The 27,401-nt window shown below is 45.6% G+C and overlaps 1 protein-coding gene across 1 annotated transcript in view; it reads left to right on the plus strand.

The window, feature by feature from the left end:
* The window catches only part of XPOT (exportin for tRNA), a 710,192-nt gene that overhangs the window by 43,007 nt on the left and 639,784 nt on the right, over nucleotides 1-27,401 (plus strand). Inside the window, exon 3 of the mRNA XM_069229126.1 lies at nucleotides 14,805-14,887. Within this exon, the coding sequence (XP_069085227.1) occupies nucleotides 14,805-14,887 (83 nt within the window). The remainder of the gene's footprint in view (nucleotides 1-14,804; nucleotides 14,888-27,401) is intronic.

Here is a 27,401-nt window from a genome sequence, read left to right on the forward strand (position 1 = left end):
TAAATCAATCTCAACCACTGCTAATTGCCTGGGCCGGCATCCCAGTCCATGGTTATTTTGCACACTGTGACACCTCACGTTTGACTCATCCATATGCAAATCAGTCTTGAGCCAGCTCCAATGGGTACAGACCTCCCTTAACTGGAATACAAGCAACCCAGGACCAGTTTCACCCTAGGTGGGGTGGTGGGTATCCACAGACATGAGTTCTGTGCACAATGTCACTAGAACCAAACTAAACTTGACTGATGAGCCCCTCCTAGGGCAAAACTGGCCCTGGGTTGCTTGTGTTCTTATTCATGGAGTGCGTGGCCTATCAGTTCGGGATTGGCTGTTTCCATGGAGCGGGGTCAAGACGATTTTCATATGGTGGGGTCTGAACTGAGGAGGCATGGTGCTCAAAATAAGAATGGATTGGGATATGGCCTGAGTAATTACCAGTGGCTGGGATTAATTGAACCATTCCATCCATCACTTTTTGCATAGTTTAGTATGACATAATTTTGGCATAGGAGGACAGGTTTCCAGCCTTTGTTAGCAGAGCACCCCAGGGGTAGGAGGTGATTAAAGTACCCTTTTCCCCCCCATTTAACCTGACAGCATCAGGGAACACTGTGCTAGACAGTGGGCTGGGAAACTCGCTCCAGAGCCATAAAGAAACCAGACGGGATGGGATACAAACTAAATTCTTCATGTCAATCCCTTAAGGAGTATGTCTAAGATCCAGTCTCAGTATCCAATAAAACCAGAGCCTTAGCGAGATAAAAGCTATTCTAATGCAATTACAATACCAAGGCATAATAGCACCTTGCAATTCACCAATGAATATTTCCCTTTCACCTATTTTAAACCAAGATGGAACATATAGCATAGTAATGGACTATAGGAATTTAAATTGATACACACCTGTGTATATATATATGCCATACAAAATGTGCACAGTACGTATCTCATGACAAATCTGGTGTATAAAAAATGTAAGGCCAACCCTAGATATTGCAGATGGTATTTTTGTGTAAAAATATACCACCTGAAAGCGGGTACTAGGAATAACAAGACCAACCTAGTTATGAGAATTGTACCCACCGCCTCTGTAAATTACATAGCTGTAGCCAATGTGGTGCAGACAATTCCCATAGCATACAAATAACATTTGTACACAAATGTAAAATCATTTTTTGCATCCACTGAGAAAATTCTTGCAGCTTTTACAAACAGCCATTTGGAAAGAGTATTCTTTTCCCAGGGAAAACAAATTCTTGTTGTTTCTGCAGTGCCTGCCTTTGAGGCGTCCATCAACGCCACTGTTCCAAAAGCTAAATCACTATATCCCTGGTGGATTCAATGAATATAATCATTACATACAAAAGATGGGGAGTTTCACTGTGTTCCTACACTAAGGACACAAATTCTCTAATTTGAGCAGAAAGGGACCATTACACCAGAAACATTACCCATTGAGTGCTATTAGAACTTGATCTATAAAGACAACTCTGAACAGCCAGCTATGGGAACAAAACAGAAAATATGCACTGCCTGAATGTAATGTGTGAACTACCCCTGTGGCTACCAGACACGACTAATTCTTTATAAAGGTCTGAACGTTAGCAGATCTCTCAGAGAAAATGAATCTACTGCAACTAGAATGCATCTAAAGTGTAGTATTGCTTCTGGCATTTGGAAAACTGTGCCCTAATGGAGTGAGAGCCTTGTTTTGGTGCACATATTGTTAATTTCAAATATGTCTGGAGCTGCATCTGGAGCATCCACCTGTGAATTGCATAAATGTAGAATGTCTTTTGAGACCGTTGAGGTCACATCTGAGGTTTTGCCTCACAATCATGATGCCCATCCTATAAAATGTCCAATATGACAGACCAGCATCACCTTTTGAGCTGTTTCCAAACTACTGACTTGAACAAGAGTTGGTATTTATGGTGTCACTACCACCATCACTGGTGTCCCCTCTATCTATGGAGTGAGAAGAGTCATGCAACAGTTCACCCATGAACAACTTGAGCCGGCTGTTGAATCACCAAGAGAATGTCACAGAGGCTCAATAGCTGCATGCATCCTTTCACATGAACATTGTTGTGCAGCATGTGAATCCACTGCACACAACAACCCTGATTTAACAACTTCAGATGCCGAGGAACTTTAAAAAAGGACAAAACTTCAAAGACTGAAGATAAAGGGAATATTTTTTTCATCTTCTGTCTAATTTTTGTTGCTCTTAAGCCACTTTCATTTTCCTGTTGGGCCTTTATAATAACATGCATTGTTTTGCTTACGTTGACAAAAGGTATGTGTATTTTATTAAGCCCAGCTGTGACTATTTTATGTGTTAATGAAGATGCAATATTTTAATATGCAGTAGCTTCAAATATGCAAGGCTTCTCAAGTGAACATGTCGATTTGATACAAATACACTGCAATTATTGTGAAATGCAAACGCAAGGCTTTTTAAATAATCATGAAATGTATACCTTCCATTCTGCATGCGCTATGCATTGTTTTATTAGGCTTTATGATGAGTCTTTTAATGTGTCCTTACTTGGGGCCTGATTATGACCATGGCGGATGGGATACTCCGTCACAAACGTGACAGATATCCCGCCCGTCGGCTTACAAGTTCCATAGGGTATAATGGAACTTGGGATACGGCGGATGGGATATCCATCACGTTTGTGACAGAGTATCCCATCCGCCAAGGTCGTAATCAGGCCCATACTGTTAGCCTGACTGAGGTATTTTCCATTGTCAGCCTCAAGTGAGTTGTCTGGACATTTCACAATAAACGGGTACATTCAGTTTGCACAGCAATACCCTCTTGCTTGATTGCAGAATATGAGCCATGAATCTGGCCAAGATGCCCGGAGTATCTACTTCTCAAAGTCACCATCAGTGGGCATTTTGTTACGTAAATTCCAAGACTTGACCATCTGGGTTAGAAAGGATATTGCTTGAGAAGTATCTAGAAGAGAATGGATTTTAGACTGCTAGTTGTTGGCCCTCTTGGACTGATATTTGACACATGGAATAGAAGCAGAGTTTAGGTGTGCTCCACTCCCAGAGAGCATGTTTTTACTAAGAGAACAGCTACGTTTCCTCCGCCTTCTGCTCCAGCTGAGAGTCTGATAAACACAGAAGCACACTGTGTTCAGGTAGCCAGAACAACAATCCAAATATTCTCCCATTAGGCAAAATTAGTTTACTTCATGCTCTCAGGGTAGTACATAAGAATAAGGTATAGGATTTAGGAATCGTGTTCCTTAGAAACAGGGTCGAAATGTTTATTTTTTTCACATTTCTAGTAACTTTAATTATAGCAATCTGTTTTATATGTCTTGTGCTCACAATGCATGTACTGAGGAGCAGGTTACGGCAATTAATGTTTTTAAACATGCTTTGAGTCTTTATTAGTACATATGCTTGAGAGTGACATTCTAAACACAAAAAGCTGGGTTTCCAATTACCACTGCATCCCTGAAAACAAAGGGACTATTTGTTTACCAGAAAGCACCTCTCCCCCATGAGACCAGGCATGGTGTGGGTCTGTATTTCACCAAACCCGCCTTCCTCATGCATAGCACACTGAACTAAATCTGTGAGTTATAGGACTAGGGGATCTAAATCTGTAGACTAAGGGTGTATACCCCTAAGATACATAACACAAGGAGAGAGACAAAAGTGGTGTATAGCCCCGTAAAAAGGTAAACAAATAAAAAAAAAAACTTTATAATATCTAGTATATTCTTCAGAAATTTTTAACACTTGAAAGTGATTCAACAAATCCAACCTCAGAGCACAAAATACCTTTGTCATCTGTTTGCATTCAGTGGGAAGGCTTCATCATGGTAACCCAACTTTCGTTAACATAATATGGAAACCCATCAGCACAATAGTTTTACTTGTTGCTGAATTCAGATTTGGTTTTCATTGCGTCTTGTGAAAATGGAGGAGCTGAATCTGTAGCCATAGTTACATATGTACAAGAAACAAGGCCAGGTTCTGCATGAATGGTCAGTGCAAAACACATCTGCCTTGTGTTAGTCTATTGAAGAAACAGTCCACTTGTGTATTATCATGCACATGTATTTCCTTTCTTAAACAAACTCTGTTTTCTATGGGTATGTCATGTACATTTTACAGCTGCCGAATTGTTAGACTGAGAATTATGCAGTGTATGTAATACAATGTGAGGAAAACAAGAGGATTTATCAGTCCATCACAGGGCCTCCCTTATTATATTGTACATAAAATAGCATGAATTTCTGCAAAGACAAATGGCACGACCAATCAGATTTATTAAAGTCATCCTCTTAAGCTGCATGGGCTATCCTTTTCAGAAAACACAGACCCTCACTCAACAAGGTGGCATGCTTCATCATCGGGTTTTACTCCATGTTGTGTGGGTAGTGCAATACCCAGCATGCTCTGAAGGGGAACTTTGATAGAGATCTTTTCTCCAAGTTTTGTGGTCCAGCCAGGTTACAAGACTATGCCCTTGCTCGTCTTTAACAGGTTGGTGTACAGTATATTGGAAAGAGTTAAAAATTGGCTATGGATTCCTAAATATTATTTATTCCTGGAAGTAATCCTTGTCAAGGGTATAAACAGAAACTTGAGCTTATATGATAGAAACGGTCCGTGGGTTCTATTTTGTGGACACCCTGTTTTTTGCCTTTGTAGCTGAGGAGAGGTCACTGGTTATTCTCCAGGACCTGTGTAACCCTAGTCTAATAACAAAATCGCAGCACACATCACGGTGGTTCATCCTGTTTCACTATGTCTCATACAGGAATGACATTGGGTTAACTTACCATAAATACAGTTGGTGTAGGGCCCACTGTTGATGCAATGACATGAGGCACCACTTGACAATGATAAAAAAAAATACATTGGTGTGTGTATAGTTAGCCCCTTCAGATGAAATGTATCTATTGTTTTACCAGTGTGTGGATGACCTATAATCACCTACTTGCCCGTTGAAGATATCCCTGTGGTTTACCTGCCTGTGCCAGTATGACTTTTGTCCTGGCTTAGGGACGGTTGATCAATGCTTAAATCCTCCTCTTATTTAAATCTTTATCTTATTGTTAAAAAGTATGCAGTGCCGAGCAAGGTGCTATACATGGCGTTTATGGATTTACACTTGGCATTCAGAAGTCACTAGGGAGATGCTTTGGGGTATTATGCTGCTTATGGGAGTTGAGTTTAATACTGCTAAATTATTGCATGATTCACACATGAATATGCCAGCCACAGTCAGATGTGGGATAAATAGGGAATGCACTGAGCACTTTAACCGAGAACGGGGAGTGTGGCAATACTGTATTCTGGTGCTTTTTTTATTCACTCTTTATATCAATCATCTGGAAAAGGCACTTGTTAATGAAAGGGTGATATGCCCTGGATAGGCTCAAGCCAGATTCTAGCTCTTGGCTACGCTGACAAGTCTTCATTTCTAGGATAGCATTGGGGCTCAGGAGTCTATTACATTTCCTTTGTGTGCTTCATGGTTAGTTTAGACCTGGGTACCAACTTTAATAAATCCTGTGTAGTGGTGGTTTGCCCCGGTCTACCAAAACTAGAGCCTTTTGTGTCAGAAGCAATACCATCAGCTATGTGGCTACCTTCCTGTAAGTAGAAATGTTGTTAGACTCTGTCATGAACTGGTCCCCTTTGTTTGCTTTTAGAGGCAATATCTGTGCTAGGAGTGTAGCCTCTGTTTTTATTTTTCCAAAAGACTGGGTTGTAAGCCCATTGAGACCATGTTGAAAATGTATAAGGACAAATATGTCCCCATTGCAGCTTAAGATCTGGGTTATACTAATTTTTATACCTTATCTTTTACTTACAATAAGGTTTTAAAGGGACACTTATCTCTTCCTCAAAGTTCCCCTTCCTTTCATGTGGAACTTGGATTGTGATTTTTTTCTGACACTTTATAGCTGCAGCCTTTGTTACTGTAGCTGTCTGTTTGGCAGAGACCTGAAAAGCACCTTAATCGCTTAATCTTAAGGGACTGTATGTCCCTTGACTGAGCCCATAGAATTTCCTGGCTAAACTACTTTAAAACATGTAAGCTGGGATGTCCCAAGATCTTTGATCGCCCAGAGGCCATTGTTAAAAGCTATGCCGCCAGGACATAAAAGGCATTTATGACCTGGAAGTTCATTGAGAGATAAAAGTGTGAAATTAGTAAGTCTTCAGTAAGAGATGATATCTTGTGGCAAAATATTTCCATCCGTAGAAACTTATTTGTTGATTGATATGCCTAACTATTGTCATTCTTTACAGTCTCGTTTTAGACTTAACTTGATAAATGTTTAGTTAGCTACATTTGATTCTTTCCCTGTATCATGCAGATGTAATGGCGTTTCAACCCACGACATGATGCATTTAGTTATAATTTGTTCCTTTTACAAAGATTTGCAGAAATCTTTTATCTTTCCTTTGTTGGTTGGCAAACATTTTTTGCAAGTGTGTCCTACCCTGTTGTACTTTTAGTCATTGTCTAACATACAAACATTCCTGTTTTCATGTGGCTTGTTTTTTTAATCCGGGGCTGTCAGACTAAGGAAACGTTTACAATGTGATTAATGTACTGTCTTTTATTACTGCTTATGTCTTTTACACTTTTAATTTATTGAAACTGAATAAAGAAAGAACTTGGTCTTGGGACTACCTGTGTCTATGTTCCCGGATAGTAGTTTGCAGGGCGGATCGTGTTGTATGTAAATCGACATCCATGCTGGCGCCAAACGTGTGTAGTGCGTCTTTGCATAGATGGCTCAAGGCGTATGCAGAAGGCAGTGCCATCTTGGGTGATGATAATCTTTCAACAGCCTAAACTGAGCTGATCTTCAACGTTTCCAGATGCCATCTTTAAATTGGTTTATACTCTATACTGCCCACATTCTGTATTACTGTTGCAGGGACCCTGCAAAGATCCCAGCTTCGTAAAGGATGCAGTAATATCGGGTGTAACCAATGCATGATTTTATTGGGGGGAAAAAACCCATCTTTTTATTTTGTATTAAAAAAAGTGCAATGGTAAAGTTCTTTGTCTGAGGAGAAATATTATCACCATTAATTACTGCTTTGGCATATTATAACTAGGTGGTCAGAGTTGATTGTGTGCTCATATCTTGAGTTTAAGGTGAGATAATGTTATAATTTCAAGATCATAACATTGTCTGAATTAGTTTATTGATAAGAGTCCATGGGATTTCATCATTGAGACCTTTATCATATGTTTTCTGTTAGTAGATTCATCTTTGTTATTTTCTAAAGAGGCTCTGTTGAGTGCATGTTCCTTCCAGTACTGGCTCCGAAACCACCCATGTCATAGCATCTGGTGTGTAAGTGTTCTGCAGATGATGAGTGTAGGAAGTTGGCTCTGTATGTGCTATTTCAAAGTAAGGAATAGCATGCACAGAGTCCAAGGGTTCCCCTTAGAGGTAAGATAGTGGCAAAAAGAGATAACACTAATGCTCTATTTTGTGGTAGTGTGGTCGAGCAGTAGGCTTATCCAAGGAGTAGTGTTAAGCATTTGTTGTACATACACACAGGCAATAAATGAGGAACACACACTCAGAGACAAATCCAGCCAATAGGTTTTGTTATAGAAAAATATATTTTCTTAGTTTATTTTAAGAACCACAGGTTCAAATTCTACATGTAATATCTCATTTGAAAGGTATTGCAGGTAAGTACTTTAGGAACTTTAAATCATTGCATTAGCATGTATACTTTTTACATAAAACACAATAAGCTGTTGTAAAAGTGGACACAGTGCAATTTTCACAGTTCCTGGGGGAGGTAAGTTTTTGTTAGTTTTGTCAGGTAAGTAAATCACTTACAAGTCTCAGGTTTGGGTCCAAGGTAGCCCACCGTTGGGGGTTCAGAGCAACCCCAAAGTTACCACACCAGCAGCTCAGGGCCGGTCAGGTGCAGAGGTCAAAGAGGTGCCCAAAACGCATAGGCTTCAATGGAGAGAAGGGGGTGCCCCGGTTCCGGTCTGCCAGCAGGTAAGTACCCGCGTCTTCGGAGGGCAGACCAGGGGGGTTTTGTAGGGCACTGGGGGGGACACAAGTCAGCACAAAAAGTACACCCTCAGCAGCGCGGGGGCGGCCGGGTGCAGTGTGCAAACAAGCGTCGGGTTCTCTGTAGATTTCAATGAGAGATCAAGGGATCTCTTCAGCGGTGCAGGCAGGCAAGGGGGGGCTCCTCGGGGTAGCCACCACCTGGGCAAGGGAGAGTGCCTCCTGGGGGTCACTCCTGCACAGGAGTTCCGTTCCTTTAGGTGCTGGGGGCTGCGGGTGCAGGGTCTTTTCCAGCTGTCGGGAAATGGAGTTCAGGCAGTCGCGGTCAGGGGGAGCCTCGGGATTCCCTCTGCAGGCGTCGCTGTGGGGGCTCAGGGGGGACAACTTTGGTTACTCACGGACTCGGAGTCGCCGGAGGGTCCTCCCTGAGGTGTTGGTTCTCCACCAGTCGAGTCGGGGTCGCCGGTGCAGTGTTGCAAGTCTCACGCTTCTTGCGGGGAGTTGCCGGGGTCTTTAAATCTGCTCCTTGAAACAAAGTTGCAGTTCTTTTGGAGCAGGGCCGCTGTCCTCGGGAGTTCCTTGTTTGGTTTGAAGCAGGGCAGTCCTCTGAGGATTCAGAGGTGGCTGGTCCTTTGGAAAGCGTCGCTGGAGCAGGGTTCTTTGGAAGGCAGGAGACAGGCCGGTAGGACTGGGGCCAAAGCAGTTGGTGTCTTCTGTTCTTCCTCTGCAGGGGTTTTTCAGCTCGGCAGTCTTCTTCTTCTTGTAGTTTCAGGAATCTAAATTCTTAGGTTCAGGGAAGCCCTTAAATACTAAATTTAAGGGCGTGTTTAGGTCTGGGGGGTTAGTAGCCAATGGCTACTAGCCCTGAGGGTGGGTACACCCTCTTTGTGCCTCCTCCCAAGGGGAGGGGGTCACATCCCTAATCCTATTGGGGAATCCTCCATCTGCAAGATGGAGGATTTCTAAAAGTTAGAGTCACTTCAGCTCAGGACACCTTAGGGGCTGTCCTGACTGGCCAGTGACTCCTCCTTGTTATTCTAATTATTTTCTTCGGCCTTGCCGCCAAAAGTGGGGGCCGTGGCCGGAGGGGGCGGGCAACTCCACTAGCTGGAGTGTCCTGTGGTGCTGGCACAAAGGGGTGAGCCTTTGAGGCTCACCGCCAGGTGTGACAGCTCCTGCCTGGGGGAGGTGTTAGCATCTCCACCCAGTGCAGGCTTTGTTACTGGCCTCAGAGTTACAAAGGCACTCTCCCCATGGGGCTAGCAACATGTCTCGGTTGTGGCAGGCTGCTGGAACCAGTCAGCCTACACTGAACAATTGGGTAAAATACAGGGGGCATCTCTAAGGTGCCCTCTGTGTGCATTTTTTAATAAATCCAACACTGGCATAAGTGTGGGTTTATTATTCTGAGAAGTTTGATACTAAACTTCCCAGTATTCAGTGTAGCCATTATGGAGCTGTGGAGTTCGTTTTTGACAGACTCCCAGCCCATATACTCTAATGGCTACCCTGCACTTACAATGTCTAAGGTTTTGCTTAGACACTGTAGGGGCATAGTGCTCATGCACATATGCCCTCACCTGTGGTATAGTGCACCCTGCCTTAGGGCTGTAAGGCCTACTAGAGGGGTGACTTACCTATGCCACAGGCAGTGGGAGGTTGGCATGGCACCCTGAGGGGAGTGCCATGTCGACTTAGTCATTTTCTCCCCATCAGCACACACAAGCTGGCAAGCAGTGTGTCTGTGCTGAGTGAGGGGTCCCTAGGGTGGCATAAGACATGCTGCAGCCCTTAGAGACCTTCCCTGGCATCAGGGCCCTTGGTACCAGGGGTACCAGTTACAAGGGACTTACCTAGGTGCCAGGGTTGTGCCAATTGTGGAAACAATGGTACATTTTAGGTGAAAGAACACTGGTGCTGGGGCCTGGTTAGCAGGGTCCCAGCACACTTCTCAGTCAAGTCAGCATCAGTATCAGGCAAAAAGTGGGGGGTAACTGCAACAGGGAGCCATTTCTTTACACAAGCCCCCCCCAGCCCACAGGCCAGGAGACTCAGCCAAAGCTGGGAGAGTCTTCCTAGTCTGTCAGGCGAGGAAGAGTAGAGGAAATAGGCTGGTTTGTTTTTGGGACAAGAAGTGTCCTTGGTGTGGTGCCCTGTCTGTTTACAGTTATGGCACCATGCCTTAGTGGCATCCCAGTTCTTACCCTGGTACCCACCTTTGTTTTGGGTTGTGTCTCAGGGCCCACCCACCTGGTCTGGTTTTTGGGGGCCTACAGAGGACTCTTTTTCTTTGTTTCTAGTGTCACCCACTTTCTCCTGGGGAGGCTTTGTAACCCCTTTCTTTTGGTCACCCCCAGTGGAAGTTTTGGTTACCCTAGTCTTGACCCAGTGGTCTGCCTTCTTTCCCAATTCTTGGGGAGAAATTGGACCTAGGTCTACCAGATACTGATGCAACTTTTCATTGAAGCAGTTACTTAAAATGTGTTCTTTCATAAACAAATTATAAAGCCCAACATAGTCATGCACTTCATTTCCAGTTACCCAACCATCCAGTGTTTTCACTGAGTAGTCTACAAAATCAACCCAGGTCTGGCTCGAGGATTTTTGAGCCCCCCTGAACCTAATCCTGTACTCCTCAGTGGAGAATCCAAAGCCCTCAATCAGGGTACCCTTCATGAGGTCATAAGATTCTGCATCTTTACCAGAGAGTGTGAGGAGTCTATCCCTACACTTTCCAGTGAACATTTCCCAAAGGAGAGCACCCCAGTGAGATTTGCTTACTTTTCTGGTTACACAAGCCCTCTCAAAAGCTGTGAACCATTTGGTGATGTCATCACCATCTTCATATTTAGTTACAATCCCTTTAGGGATTTTCAACATGTCAGGAGAATCTCTGACCCTATTTATGTTGCTGCCACCATTGATGGGTCCTAGGCCCATCTCTTGTCTTTCCCTTTCTATGGCTAGGATCTGTCTTTCCAAAGCCAATCTTTTGGCCATCCTGGCTAACTGGATGTCCTCTTCACTGGAGTTATCCTCAGTGATTTCAGAGAGGTTGGTCCCTCCTGTGAGGGAACCAGCATCTCTGACTATGATTTGTGGAGTCAGGGCTTGAGAGGCCCTGTCTTCCCTAGATAGGACTGGTAGGGGGGAATCACCCTCCAAGTCACTATCATCATCCTCTGTGTTGCCATCCTCAGAGGGGTTGGCCTTTTCAAACTCTGCCAACAGCTCCTGGAGCTGTAGTTTGGAAGGTCTGGGGCCCATTACTATTTTCTTTATTTTACAGAGTGACCTTAGCTCCCTCATCTTAAGATGGAGGTAAGGTGTGGTGTCGAGTTCCACCACATTCATCTCTGCACTAGACATTATGCTTCTAAAAGTTGGAATACTTTTTAAGAATCTAAAAACTAGTTCTAGAATCTAATTCAAACTTTTACCAAACTTTTAAACTCTAAAAGAAATGCTAAACAGGATCTAACACAAGGCCCTAGCAGGTCTTTTAAGAATTTAGAAAAATTTCAAATTGCAAAAAATCAAGTTCTAATGACAATTTTTGGAATTTGTCGTGTGATCAGGTATTGGCTGAGTAGTCCAGCAAATGCAAAGTCTTGTATCCCACCGCTGATCCACCAATGTAGGAAGTTGGCTCTGTATGTGCTATTTCAATGTAAGGAATAGCATGCACAGAGTCCAAGGGTTCCCCTTAGAGGTAAGATAGTGGCAAAAAGAGATAATACTAATGCTGTATTTTGTGGTAGTGTGGTCGAGCAGTAGGCTTATCCAAGGAGTAGTGTTAAGCATTTGTTGTACATACACACAGGCAATAAATGAGGAACACACACTCAGAGACAAATCCAGCCAATAGGTTTTGTTATAGAAAAATATATTTTCTTAGTTTATTTTAAGAACCACAGGTTCAAATTCTACATGTAATATCTCATTTGAAAGGTATTGCAGGTAAGTACTTTAGGAACTTTAAATCATTGCATTAGCATGTATACTTTTTACATAAAACACAATAAGCTGTTGTAAAAGTGGACACAGTGCAATTTTCACAGTTCCTGGGGGAGGTAAGTTTTTGTTAGTTTTGTCATGTAAGTAAATCACTTACAAGTCTCAGGTTTGGGTCCAAGGTAGCCCACCGTTGGGGGTTCAGAGCAACCCCAAAGTTACCACACCAGCAGCTCAGGGCCGGTCAGGTGCAGAGGTCAAAGAGGTGGCCAAAACGCATAGGCTTCAATGGAGAGAAGGGGGTGCCCCGGTTCCGGTCTGCCAGCAGGTAAGTACCCGCGTCTTCGGAGGGCAGACCAGGGGGGTTTTGTAGGGCACTGGGGGGGACACAAGTCAGCACAAAAAGTACAGCCTCAGCAGCGCGGGGGCGGCCGGGTGCAGTGTGCAAACAAGCGTCGGGTTCTCTGTAGATTTCAATGAGAGATCAAGGGATCTCTTCAGCGGTGCAGGCAGGCAAGGGGGGGGCTCCTCGGGGTAGCCACCACCTGGGCAAGGGAGAGTGCCTCCTGGGGGTCACTCCTTCACAGGAGTTCCGTTCCTTTAGGTGCTGGGGGCTGCGGGTGCAGGGTCTTTTCCAGCCGTCGGGAAATGGAGTTCAGGCAGTCGCGGTCAGGGGGAGCCTCGGGATTCCCTCTGCAGGCGTCGCTGTGGGGGCTCAGGGGGGACAACTTTGGTTACTCACGGACTCGGAGTCGCCGGAGGGTCCTCTCTGAGGTGTTGGTTCTCCACCAGTCGAGTCGGGGTCGCCGGGTGCAGTGTTGCAAGTCTCACGCTTCTTGCGGGGAGTTGCAGGGGTCTTTAAATCTGCTCTTTGAAACAAAGTTGCAGTTCTTTTGGAGCAGGGCCGCTGTCCTCGGGAGTTCCTTGTTTGGTTTGAAGCAGGGCAGTCCTCTGAGGATTCAGAGGTCGCTGGTCCTTTGGAAAGCGTCGCTGGAGCAGGGTTCTTTGGAAGGCAGGAGACAGGCCGGTAGGACTGGGGCCAAAGCAGTTGGTGTCTTCTGTTCTTCCTCTGCAGGGGTTTTTCAGCTCGGCAGTCTTCTTCTTCTTGTAGTTTCAGGAATCTAAATTCTTAGGTTCAGGGAAGCCCTTAAATACTAAATTTAAGGGCGTGTTTAGGTCTGGGGGGTTAGTAGCCAATGGCTACTAGCCCTGAGGGTGGGTACACCCTCTTTGTGCCTCCTCCCAAGGGGAGGGTGTCACATCCCTAATCCTATGGGGGAATCCCCCATCTGCAAGATGGAGGATTTCTAAAAGTTAGAGTCACTTCAGCTCAGGACACCTTAGGGGCTGTCCTGACTGGCCAGTGACTCCTCCTTGTTATTCTCATTATTTTCTTCGGCCTTGCCGCCAAAAGTGGGGGCCGTGGCCGGAGGGGGCGGGCAACTCCACTAGCTGGAGTGTCCTGCGGTGCTGGCACAAAGGGGTGATCCTTTGAGGCTCACCGCCAGGTGTGACAGCTCCTGCCTGGGGGAGGTGTTAGCATCTCCACCCAGTGCAGGCTTTGTTACTGGCCTCAGAGTGACAAAGGCACTCTCCCCATGGGGCCAGCAACATGTCTCGGTTGTGGCAGGCTGCTGGAACCAGTCAGCCTACACTGAACAATTGGGTAAAATACAGGGGGCATCTCTAAGGTGCCCTCTGTGTGCATTTTTTAATAAATCCAACACTGGCATCAGTGTGGGTTTATTATTCTGAGAAGTTTGATACTAAACTTCCCAGTATTCAGTGTAGCCATTATGGAGCTGTGGAGTTCGTTTTTGACAGACTCCCAGCCCATATACTCTAATGGCTACCCTGCACTTACAATGTCTAAGGTTTTGCTTAGACACTGTAGGGGCATAGTGCTCATGCACATATGCCCTCACCTGTGGTATAGTGCACCCTGCCTTAGGGCTGTAAGGCCTACTAGAGCGGTGACTTACCTATGCCACAGGCAGTGGGAGGTTGGCATGGCACCCTGAGGGGAGTGCCATGTCGACTTAGTCATTTTCTCCCCATCAGCACACACAAGCTGGCAAGCAGTGTGTCTGTGCTGAGTGAGGGGTCCCTAGGGTGGCATAAGACATGCTGCAGCCCTTAGAGACCTTCCCTGGCATCAGGGCCCTTGGTACCAGGGGTACCAGTTACAAGGGACTTACCTAGGTGCCAGGGTTGTGCCAATTGTGGAAACAATGGTACATTTTAGGTGAAAGAACACTGGTGCTGGGGCCTGGTTAGCAGGGTCCCAGCACACTTCTCAGTCAAGTCAGCATCAGTATCAGGCAGAAAGTGGGGGGTAACTGCAACAGGGAGCCATTTCTTTACAATGAGTGACTAGTTTAGTAGGTGTAAGGTCTGCATATCATACTCCTATGTTTGTTAATTTGAACCTTAATGGGCCTTGTAGTCATACTAGGATACTGTTAATTACATGGGCAATTGATCCAACAAATGCAATTATATGTATTGTAGTAGGTGTGCTTGAGCAGTATCCATTTACAAAAGAGCAATGATGGATCTACAAACTGTGAACATATAATGTAGGCCTCAATGATGAAATCACATGCACTCACATCAATAAAGTATTTTATAAGGAAAGTAACGTTTTATACTTATTTTCAAAACCAGTTTTCGTTAAGGAGAAATACCTTTTAAGTTGCTGGGTATAAATTTTAATGATGAATGTTTTAGCATGATTGAATAGTGTTCCTCTGTTAATCACCTATCATTCATGTTTTGTTTTGTCTTTACTTTTGGTAGGCATTAACCTATTTTGAACAACTGAAGCTTTCCCAGGATGCTTGGCAAGTATGCGCAGAAGCTTTGGCAAAAGGGGTTTACAGGTAACAACGATTTGCTAAGCATTTCAGACATCTGACTATTTGCCTTTGTCTTGGCAAAAACCTGGGTTTTGCATGGCAGATTCTTCATTCACAGTCATAAATGTTAGAATAGTTTCCTGCTTCATGCACGGACCCTGGAACACTTTTTATCGAATGTGTAACGTAGAGATGGTGAAGATTCCAGCATTTCCATATTCAGAGATTCACACTCAAAAGCCCTCGGAAGACAAGGTTGTCCAAATTTTAGACCATTTACGAGAAAACCCTTCTTAAAACAACATTGCAACACCTAAAACTCAAGCTGATACCTTACAGTCTAAGTGGTGGTTAAATGATAATCCTGTTGTGCTTTAACGTTAGGAGAGTTTAAAAACACACTTAAAAATTCTAGGTGCTTCCAAATCTCATTATTCCATTTACTGACAGTTTCTTGCAAAGCCATTCCTTTTTTTCCAGCTAATCTGAATGCAATAATGCATCACTCTGGTTGCTTTTTTCACAATTTTCTGTTTTTTTTCCTTATGATATATGAATTTTTTATTTCACTCAACATCTTCAACATCAAAGAAGCCTTGTGAGAAGTTTTTTGCTGTTATCCCCATTTTTGCCAATTCTTATGCCTTCACTATTTGTGAAGTAGCCATTAGGTGGGAGTAAAAAAGATTGCCATAGACACTCACCAGGTGTGTGTGTGTTGTCTACCTCCAGGTTTCTCACTCACTTAAGTAGTGTTAATTCTGCTCAAACGTGTAAAATAACTTTACAAGTTAAAGAACACATCTGACTGTGAGGGAAGCAGGAAGATGTTAGGTCAAACAGAAGTAAACGAGTGACAATGCCTCCAGGGAACATTCTGTTTCACTGTGACTCTGCCTCCGATCCCAAAGAGTCTCATAGAGTAAGATCCAGGGAAAGAATTTCAAGATAAAGAAAAATAAGCCGTCTCCACTGACATTCTTGTCATTGTTATGAGGCATCAATGGCTTCTATGTCAGCAAAGGTACATTGCTGAACTGCTCTTTAAGGACAACTTTACTCTTTATTTTAAAACAGCACCACAACAGCTGTCAGGTTAGCCTTTGACTTTTAAAGCTCTCTCAAATTACTTCCAATGCTGGAACAATTTACACCATGGACATAGCTTGACGCTACTTACTTAAGTTGAGGTTTTTAACATTGAGTCAATCTCCGGAGGTGATTCTTATATGCTTAAGAAGAGGTTGAGACTGTTGCAGTCTCCTGACCAGTTGCCGATATCATTAGAAACTCACAGCATCTTAATCTGCCTCTTCTTCCTAAAGCCAAACGTGTCTTGAAAGAGACCATTGACTGTCTAGTCTCCTGTTGCAGTCATTCCATCTCAGCTCCATCTTTCTCATCAAGTGATCTAGATTTACATTGCTTTCCAAGAAAATTAAGGAGATTTCCTTTCCAAACAGCTTGTCACGACACCAACCCACTCCGCATGACACAGACTCAACCCTGTTTTCTCGGCCAGCTATCGCGTCTCTTTTAACCACACCACCGAACTCCACTGGACAGACCACCGCTGCATCCACTTTTCCTTCAAGAAACCCACAACACACCACCAACCACAACAGATCCCAACCCCAGTTGGAACAAGGTCACCAAAGACCAGCTAATAGCGACCCTCTCCCAGAACCCACCCATCAACACCACCGACACTGATGGAGCTGCCTACAACTTCAGGCAATGGGTCAACACCTGTGCCAATACTCTCGCCCCCATCAAGTATCCCTCAACAGAAGCACCAACAGAAAGGCCTTCTGGTTTACCGCCGAACTCCACGAATCTAAGCAAAGCTGCCGAAGACTCGAAAGAAAATGGTGCTAAGATCAGACTCTGGAGAACCTCACAGCCTTCAAAAACACCATCCGCAGACACCACCAACTCATCTCAGCTGCCAAGGAAACGCCTTCAAAGACTCAACAACAACGCACACAGCTGCAAGGAGCTCTTCAACGTTGTGAAGGAACTCTCCAACCCCAGCTCCAATGACATCCTGCCATCCCAAGACCTCTGCGACTCTCTAGCCTCCTACTTCCACCGCAAGACTGCAGACATCCTCGACAGCTTGGATAGGGTGCAAACCGACTGCCAACTAGAGACCCCATGTCTAGCATGTGCTTTACAGATTCCTGATTTGATTGATTGATTGATAAAGTCTTCTGATTCAGGTGATAGGGTCACCTTCCTGCAATACACTGCCCTTCTTATTGGGCTCTACCTTGGCTTGAAGAGAAATAAACTAACAATAAATTTAAACATTCCTCTGGGAAAATCCTCAGACGTCAATTTCCATAATAATTGAGACTTCAGCCCAGAGGCTTTCACAGGCCTTTGCTACTGCAATTACCAGGCTCGCTTGAAATAACACAGCAGAAGTTTTTAACACCAGCTGTTGTTAACGCTTCCACACTTCGCTTCCTAAAGAAATGCAAACCACCACTGCAAGACCCTGACTTCTTGAGGTCGTCCCCTAAACTGGACTTCATCATTGTCCCTGCAGTAAGGAGACATGCTTTAGGCCCAGAATCATCGCCTCCTGACACAGAGCAAAAGACTGGATGTAGAAGGCAAGGATGATACGGCAGTAACAGGGCCAATTCTAAAGCATGCAAAAAGCGATGGATGGAATGTTTGAGTGAATCTCAGCCACTGCTGGTAATTACTCGGGGCTTCATCCCAGTCCATCGTCATTTTGTACACCATGCCTCCTCAGTTTGGACCCAGCTATATGCAAGTGAGTCTTGACCATGATCCAGTGGAACAGTCCAACCCAGGTCCTTCCTGAACCAGAACAAAAGCAAACAAGGACTGGTTTTGCCATTGTTATGGGCTTATCAGCCGGGTGCAGCTTGGTTATAGTGACAGCGTGTACAGGACCCACGTCTGGCCATTCCCGTACCACCTTAGGGCAACATACTAAAGCATACAAAAAGTGATGGATGGAATGCTTTACTTAATCTCAGTTACTGGTAATCACTCAGGGCCGCATCCCAGTCCATTGTTATTTTGTACATCATGCCACTGCAGTTTAGACCTAGCTTTGTGCAGTTGACGCTGCTCCAGTGGGAACAGTCCAGCCTAAACTTCCAAGCCAGGTCCTTCCAGAACGCATGCAACCCGAGACCACAATGACTACCAAATATGGGATACCCTGACCTGCCTTGAGAGTGCAGAGATTTGGGAGAGGTAGTCTGAGAAGGTCATCTGGTTTCTAACCAGGTTATCAGTACCGCAATCTATTATGCACAGCTGGCAACTGCAGGGTACTCCTACTGAATTACACTACAACGCTCTTCCTGGTTGCACCGCACCACTATCATGTAAATTCCTCAACTGAAAATATTTAACCTTTCATACCCAGGTGCTTCCCTTCTTAGTCAGCATGATTAGGAAACAATCATGTAAATGAACCTACGATGCCAAGGCTGTTGAAATGGAGGAACGTTGTTTTATAAATTATAATACAGAAAAAGGGACTGCTGTTATCATGATCAGAGGGTTCAGTCCCCTTGCTGGACCAATTGAATAAGCAGGGCTGGGATATGCTTACAGAAATGAGGGCTAGGGAACAATTAGTCAATCTTACAATATGCTGCGCTGATCTTTAATCTGAAGTCCGGTGGTTGAACCTTCTCCAAGTACAGTTGCAGCAGCCTACCTCAGGTGTCAGAAAATATTAATTACCCATACCTAGATGAATGAGTTATAAAGTCCTGTGGTTCAGAGAAAGCGACACAAGATCTGCGCACAACAGTCTCTGTGATATGCCAACCAGACTGGTTCAGAACTCTATAGCAACCCCCAGTAAAAGTTCTATCTTATCACAAGAACAATATTAAAAACACCACAAGGAAAAGCGTTTTCCTTGGTGGAGAGCATGTCATCAATCTGGGGTCAACTCACCATAAAGACTTCCTTTCTTAAAATGCAACAGATTTTCTCCCTGTTCTAAGGGCCTGCTGCATCTTCATTGTTTCAAATGCGAAACTACGCAAGACCAGTGCAGCAATGTCTGGAGGATCACTGGTCACAGTGGGGGGGACAACTGGGATAACAAATTCTAGCAATCACTAGCAGCAAAGCAGCTCCTGTCATGGTGGACGGGAAAAATCTCCAAATTCCCTTCTTACAAAATCCTTCAGCTAAGTTGCTAGTCACTGATTAATTCCTTTCTGCTGAGGGCCCATCAGTGGCTCGTTCAGTCCAAAGAATGTGGTCAGGAACGAAAAGTTGTTTTCACATCAGTTTCTTAGATTTAAAGGCAGTCTGTATGACCTTCAAAGATTTTCTACTGTGTCTGATAATGAGCATCATTTAGGGATACAGGAAGGTCTGAGGTTGAGACTCATGTCTCTAGACAGCTGGCTATCTATGTAGTGTACTGAATGTGGGAGTACACTTTGAGGATAGTACAGACGACCCTTATTGTTTTACAGGGGTCAAAATAATAATCCTTAAAGCTCTCTTTTCTGGTAGTGTGGTTGAGCAGTTAGGCTTATCAGAGGGTAGTGATAAGCATTTGTTGAACACACAGCGTCAATAAATGAGACAGTCAAGGAAGAAACTCAAGACCAGCATAGAAAAATAACATAGAATAACATAGATAGATAAAAATTGCATAGATTTTTATCTTAATTTAGACACTACGATCTACAGAACCAGGTAAGTACTTTGAGTTAGTGATATTTCAACACTTAGAAAGAACAGCTGCCAGATTTGAGGAAAGAGCCTCGAACACAGTAACGTTAACCTGTGGGGAAAACGTACACTGCAAAGGGTCACTTCCAATCAACTTTCACGACTGATCTTCTGGACTTAAGGTAAGTAGGTGCCAAGGTCCTTAGGTGCTCCTTGTGATAGGAGCCTCATACGCTATGCGGTAAAGTCAATGGGAGCAATACCTGGAAGAAAGGGCTGCAAGTGGGGCCTTGTGACAAGTCCGGCTGAATCCACGGGGGTGGGAAGGGGGTGGGGGTTCGGTTCCTGACAGTCTCAGCTCTGCAGAAACATCATTGATTCTCTTGAGCCTGGGCTCAGGAGCTCGGGCGCAGAGGTGTTTTGTCCGGCTGGTCCCTGGTGTTAGAGACTCTGAATTCTTGGGGCCCACCTGGAGACGGGGTAAAACAAAGCAGCAAGGCCACTCTCGTGAAGGCCTTGGTGATGCTGACGTTCCTCATAGGTAGGTCAGGCTGGGCGGCGTTGGTTTTCCGCTAGATGCTAAACAAGCATTGGTGTGTGCAACTGGCGGTGGTACTCTGGGTATTGGTGCAGGGTGGCTCCAGGCAGGTTCAAGCTTCTCAGAACCAGGCTAGGGCGACAGTGCTGCACTTCTGGGCACTCGGATCCTCCTCCTGATGAGATGCTCCCCTGGTGGACCCGATGGTCTGCAAAACGGAGAGCCAGCCAGTCGCGGTTGGTGCCTGCTGGTGCAGGGAAGTGGCTCCACCACTGCAAGGGAGATGCTGACTGGGGGGCGAAGTGCTGGCAGTCCTCCAAGGCTCTGGGCAAATACTTAGCTATAGGATGAGTCGGGTCTTTGCAATTGTCGAAATAAAAGCAGGCAGGCAGGGTTTTGCACCAAGTCCTCAGTCACAACACATTTCTTGTGCCTGCGGCTTTTCTTTGTCCTCCTTTTTGTAGTCAAGGAAATCTGAAGTCCTGGTGTCAGGGCGCCACCTACGTACTCAATTTAGGGGAGTGAAGGGTAGTATCCAATGGGCTAATCACCCCTAGGGTGGCTACACGAGCTATAGGACCACCTTCTGTGGGGAGTGGGCATAACCCTGTCCCTGAATTTCTGATTCCACCAAAAACAAGCTAGTGGAACCCTTCCTTCTTGGAGGACATCAGACAACCCACCTTAGGGGTGTGACTAGCCGGGTAGTGAAACACCTACTTGCATTGCAAATTTCCCGCTGATCCTGGTGCCAAATTGGCCTCAGGGCAGGGTGTGGCATCTCCTAAGTCTGGAGGAAGCCGAGGTCTCATATCAAAGACTGCAGGGACTTCAAAGTCCCGGGCCTTGATTTGCAGATTCACTAGCCATCCTGATGGAGGAGGTGATAACACCTTCCCCAGGAGGAGGCTTTGTTTCCAGCTTCTGAGAGCTTGGGCTCTCCCTCCAGGCAAGCAGTTCAATATCAGTCAACCAGCCCACTAGAGGACTAGTAGGTTTTCGGGGACACCTCTATGGTGCCCTCTGTCATAATAAATCCAATACTGGCATTTGTAAGGCCTGCTATGTGGGTGACTTACATATATTGTATACAGTGACTCTGTCATCGCACAAAATGAGTGTGCCATGCCAAGTTTTCACTCATGGTTTGCACCATGACACACAGTCTGTAATGGCAGGCTGCATGCAGATTGCAGGGAGGGTCCCTTAGCGTGGCACAATACATGCTGCAGACCTTAGGAACCTTCTTTAGTACCCAGGCCTTAGCTCCAGGGTTACCATTTACTAGGAAAGAGCACTGGAACTGGGGACCTGGTTAGCAGGAACCTAGTGCACCTTCTGTTGAAAAACCTCAGTTCCAGTGGCAAAAAAGTGGGGGTGACCTTCTCAAAAGGTGCACTTTCCTACAACAATGAATGTGCTCACTACTTTAATTTAATGTTTACAATGCTGTTTAGCACAAGAATGCATAAGAAAGGGTTATTTACTTTAGTCTTGGTTCTGCATCATGGACATTGTCATTTAAATCATAAATGTCCCACCCTCCTCCTCTGCATTGTATCTGCCCTTAAGATCAAAGCATTAATTTTTGTTCTGCTCAGTAAAGCCTCAAAAGGAAATACTTTTGTGACTCAGTTGCCAGTACCAGGCATCGTGGAATTTGCAAAAGACTATGGACAAAATTATTCAAAGTGCCCTAGGGCCGTAACTGGCATGTGCGCCTGCTTTGCGCGCCCTTGGGTACTTTGGTATTACAGAAAGGGCAGCAGACGCTTGTGCGGCCCCTTATGTAATACAGATAGCACTGGCGCACATAGAACACCAGTGCTCTCACCAGAGGGTGTTCCCTCAATTGCCTGGAGGCGTGGCCCAATGCAAATGAGGGAATCCCTTTGCCTGTGCGCCAGTGATGTGTTATAGGCGCAAATGCAGAGTCAAAAAAGCTCTCCGTGCTCCCCCTGATAGCAGCCATCAAGAGGGGGAAAGGAGGTCCTATAGACCCCCTACGCATCCCATTGCAGGTAGTTGCAGTCATTCACTGCATCGCCTGCAAGGGGATCTCTAATCCTTCTTAAAAGTGCAGGTGGGTTGCTGCATGCACAGTGAAACACAGAGCAGCTGCTTCAAAGCTGTTCTGTTTTTTTCACTTGATTGTGCTGTCCTGGGGGAGGCATGAGTTTGCGTCTTCCCTAGAGTCGGCGCATTCAATTTAATAAGGCACACTTTCTCTGTTTGCACCCAGCACACTTGTTTTGAGGCTTGCCGTGGCGCAATTAGAGGAAGTGCACTCTGTGTAATAGGGCCCCTGGACTCTTAATAAAACTAATGTTAAAGGCTTGTAGGCTGCTCTTTCATTTATGGTTTAGACACATGTGGCAGTTTGAGTTATAAGTAATGTAGTGAATTTTAAGAGGGGTTTTATTTTTTAAATACTTTTAAATTTGAGAAAATCTTGCCTTAGGTGGAAAGGATAGCACTGCATTTGGACAGGCTGGACTGTTCACCCTTTCTGGGTTAAATATTTGGGGAAAAATGTTCTGGGGTTCTCGCATGCAGTTGATAATTAGTATACATTTTACAACTTTATTGAAGGGTGCCTATTATGTAGAGCTAAGACAACAAGTATTTAACCATTTTCTTTAGGGTAATCATTGCAAATCATTATCACTGGGCAAAATGATATGTGATTTTACCAAATGGTGGAACTCTGCTCCCTGCTTTGGAAAACTAACTTGTTAAATGGGTAGTGTTTTTGTTTTGTTTAATCCCACCAACATTAGTAACAACAAATTGAGGTAACCACTATTATATCTGGAGGGAACCCCGTGGGGTGGGTGTTATCTCCTTGAGGAAGCAGCAGATTCCCTTCTGCCGCTCACTTCAGAAGATGGATCCTTGATAGATTTATTCCAGTGCACAGTTCATTCTGTGATGTAATAAGCTTGAATTCTGAATCTTGCGGGAGCTATATGGCTACATCACAAATAGGTACTTCTGAAGTCTGTGCCAAGGGCTTTTGCATGTGTTTCTTTGATGTCGAGAGGACAGTATTTGAAATAGGAGCCTATCCTATTCCCAATGGTTATGCTTCCTATGAACATTCATGGTATAAGATCATGGACACAAATGAGCCCTCACCAAATACTACATAATGTATAGTTTCAGCAGTGGATAGCAGTCATAGATATTCTTTGGTGCATATTTGATACACCGTACCACCTTCCATGAACATGTCAAATTGCCTCCTCAAATAATAGCTGTGAGCCTGTGTCCAAGATAACTATAACCTATACTACACATTTTTTTATAGCACCATATTGACCATTTGATTGACTTCTTGGCACTGTGGGCGGCATTTAGGAGCATGGCCACACATGCACGGAACATATGAGCACATTTATTGTGGCCCCGCAGGACTTTTCTGCAACTGTGTAATTCTTGTGACATTTTAAAGGTGTTTGCATGCTTTGTGTCCTTTTGCAGAGTTAAGATTCTCTTAATTAGCAATGTAAAAGCATTTGATTAGAAATTTGTAGGAAGTTGGCTCTGTATGTGCTATTTCAAAGTAAGGAATAGCATGCACAGAGTCCAAGGGTTCCCCTTAGAGGTAAAATAGTGGTGAAAATAGATAATACTAATGCTCTATTTTGTGGTAGTGTGGTCGAGCAGTAGACTTATCCAAGGAGTAGTGTTAAGCATTTGTTGTACATACACATAGACAATAAATGAGGTACACACACTCAGAGACAAATCCAGCCAATAGGTTTTTATATAGAAAAATATCTTTTCTTAGTTTATTTTAAGAACCACAGGTTCAAATTCTACATGTAATATCTCATTCGAAAGGTATTGCAGGTAAGTACTTTAGGAACTTCAAATCATCAAAATTGCATGTATACTTTTCAAGTTATTGACAAATAGCTGTTTTAAAAGTGGACACTTAGTGCAATTTTCACAGTTCCTAGGGGAGGTAAGTATTTGTTAGGTTAACCAGGTAAGTAAGACACTTACAGGGCTTAGTTCTTGGTCCAAGGTAGCCCACCGTTGGGGGTTCAGAGCAACCCCAAAGTCACCACACCAGCAGCTCAGGGCCGGTCAGGTGCAGAGTTCAAAGTGGTGCCCAAAACACATAGGCTAGAATGGAGAGAAGGGGGTGCCCCGGTTCCGGTCTGCTTGCAGGTAAGTACCCGCGTCTTCGGAGGGCAGACCAGGGGGGTTTTGTAGGGCACCGGGGGGGACACAAGTCCACACAGAGATTTCACCCTCAGCAGCGCGGGGGCGGCCGGGTGCAGTGTAGAAACAAGCGTCGGGTTTTCAATGTTAGTCTATGAGAGATCTCGGGATCTCTTCAGCGCTGCAGGCAGGCAAGGGGGGGATTCCTCGGGGAAACCTCCACTTGGGCGAGGGAGAGGGACTCCTGGGGGTCACTCCTCCAGTGAAAGTCCGGTCCTTCAGGTCCTGGGGGCTGCGGGTGCAGGGTCTCTCCCAGGCGTCGGGACTTTAGGTTCAAAGAGTCGCGGTCAGGGGAAGCCTCGGGATTCCCTCTGCAGGCGGCGCTGTGGGGGCTCAGGGGGGACAGGTTTTGGTACTCACAGTATCAGAGTAGTCCTGGGGTCCCTCCTGAGGTGTTGGATCGCCACCAGCCGAGTCGGGGTCGCCGGGTGCAATGTGGCAAGTCTCACGCTTCTTGCGGGGAGCTTGCAGGGTTCTTTAAAGCTGCTGGAAACAAAGTTGCAGCTTTTCTTGGGGCAGGTCCGCTGTCCTCGGGAGTTTCTTGTCTTTTCGAAGCAGGGGCAGTCCTCAGAGGATGTCGAGGTCGCTGGTCCCTTTGGAAGGCGTCGCTGGAGCAGGATCTTTGGAAGGCAGGAGACAGGCCGGTGAGTTTCTGGAGCCAAGGCAGTTGTCGTCTTCTGGTCTTCCGCTGCAGGGGTTTTCAGCTGGGCAGTCCTTCTTCTTGTAGTTGCAGGAATCTAATTTTCTAGGGTTCAGGGTAGCCCTTAAATACTAAATTTAAGGGCGTGTTTAGGTCTGGGGGGTTAGTAGCCAATGGCTACTAGCCCTGAGGGTGGATACACCCTCTTTGTGCCTCCTCCCAAGGGGAGGGGGTCACATTCCTATCCCTATTGGGGGAATCCTCCTTCTACAAGATGGAGGATTTCTAAAAGTCAGAGTCACCTCAGCTCAGGACACCTTAGGGGCTGTCCTGACTGGCCAGTGACTCCTCCTTGTTTTTCTCATTATCTCTCCTGGACTTGCCGCCAAAAGTGGGGGCTGGGTCCAGGGGGTGGGCATCTCCACTAGCTGGAGTGCCCTGGGGCATTGTAACACGAAGCTTGAGCCTTTGAAGCTCACTGCTAGGTGTTACAGTTCCTGCAGGGGGGAGGTGTGAAGCACCTCCACCCAGAGCAGGCTTTGTTTCTGTCCTCAGAGAGCACAAAGGCTCTCACCGCATGAGGTCAGACACTTGTCTCTCAGCAGCAGACTGGCACAGACCAGTCAGTCCTGCACTGAACAATTGGGTAAAATACAGGGGGTATCTCTAAGATGCCCTCTGTGTGCATTTTTTTAATAAATCCAACACTGGCATCAGTGTGGGTTTATTATTCTGAGAAGTTTGATACTAAACTTCCCAGTATTCAGTGTAGCCATTATGGAGCTGTGGAGTTCGTTTTTGACAGACTCCCAGCCCATATACTCTTACGGCTACCCTGCACTTACAATGTCTAAGGTTTTGCTTAGACACTGTAGGGGCATAGTGCTCATGCACATATGCCCTCACCTGTGGTATAGTGCACCCTGCCTTAGGGCTGTAAGGCCTACTAGAGGGGTGACTTACCTATGCCACAGGCAGTGGGAGGTTGGCATGGCACCCTGAGGGGAGTGCCATGTCGACTTAGTCATTTTCTCCCCATCAGCACACACAAGCTGGCAAGCAGTGTGTCTGTGCTGAGTGAGGGGTCCCTAGGGTGGCATAAGACATGCTGCAGCCCTTAGAGACCTTCCCTGGCATCAGGGCCCTTGGTACCAGGGGTACCAGTTACAAGGGACTTACCTAGGTGCAAGGGTTGTGCCAATTGTGGAAACAATGGTACATTTTAGGTGAAAGAACACTGGTGCTGGGGCCTGGTTAGCAGGGTCCCAGCACACTTCTCAGTCAAGTCAGCATCAGTATCAGGCAAAAAGTGGGGGGTAACTGCAACAGGGAGCCATTTCTTTACACAAGCCCCCCCCAGCCCACAGGCCAGGAGACTCAGCCAAAGCTGGGAGAGTCTTCCTAGTCTGTCAGGCGAGGAAGAGTAGAGGAAATAGGCTGGTTTGTTGCAGGGCCTACTCTGCCTTACATCCTCCTGTTCAGGTCATTCCCTCTGGGGAACTGACCCACTCCCACAGTGATAGGACCTAGTCTGAACTGCCTCTTGTCTGTGCTTTTTATGTCTTCACCCATTCTCTCTATTTTGGGGTTAGAGGTATCCACCTCTGCTAATCTTATCTTAGCCAGGGTCACCCCTAGCTTACCCAAAGAGGTTACCCAGAGCTGGAGTAACCCCACCATGACCAACAGGGTCAGGGGGCCTAACTTGCTATTTGGCATGGGGTCAGACCACCATGCCAAGGATAGTGCAGCCATAAAGGCTAACACCCAGCAGAGGCCACTGACAGCTATCAGTGCCCAGAACCACACCTTTAGCTCACCTACAAGGGAAGGGGCTAAGTTACAGGCTTCTTTGGGTTCAGGGTGCCTGTCTGCTGTATTAGAGTGGGGGGTTACCACATCTTGTAGTAAACACCCTTCTTCCACTCTTTCTTCTGTTAGCTGAGGAGCCACCCACTCAGGCTTAACAGTTGCCTGACTAGCCAGGACTTCTTGTGGGTCAGGTTGGACTTTATCAGAGCCACTTTTGGAGTTCTCCCCTACTGGAGCAGAATCTCCTTGGCTTGCTGGAACCTTGGCTAAAGGTTGTCCACCTTTCCTACTCTGTTTCCTTTTCTTTTTCTTCTGGGGCCTACTTGCATTTACTGCAGAGGCAGGCACTCCAGAATCCTTGGGAGAGGACTGACACTGGACCAGTTCCTCTCTTGGGCTCTGACTAACCTCTGGGTAGTCATTTCCAAGGAGACAATCAAGGGGGAGGTCTGTACTGACTACCACCCTTCTCCAGCTAAAAGTTCCACCCACTTCTATGGGCACAAAAGCCACAGGCCTATCAGTGACCCTGTCTGGGCTAACTCTTACTCTGGCCATCTCACCTGGGATGTACTGGTTTGAGAACACCAGCCTGTCATGCACAATAGTGTGACTGGCACAAG

The sequence above is a fragment of the Pleurodeles waltl genome, chromosome 4_1, assembly GCF_031143425.1.
Source record: "Pleurodeles waltl isolate 20211129_DDA chromosome 4_1, aPleWal1.hap1.20221129, whole genome shotgun sequence".
NCBI lineage: Eukaryota > Metazoa > Chordata > Amphibia > Caudata > Salamandridae > Pleurodeles > Pleurodeles waltl.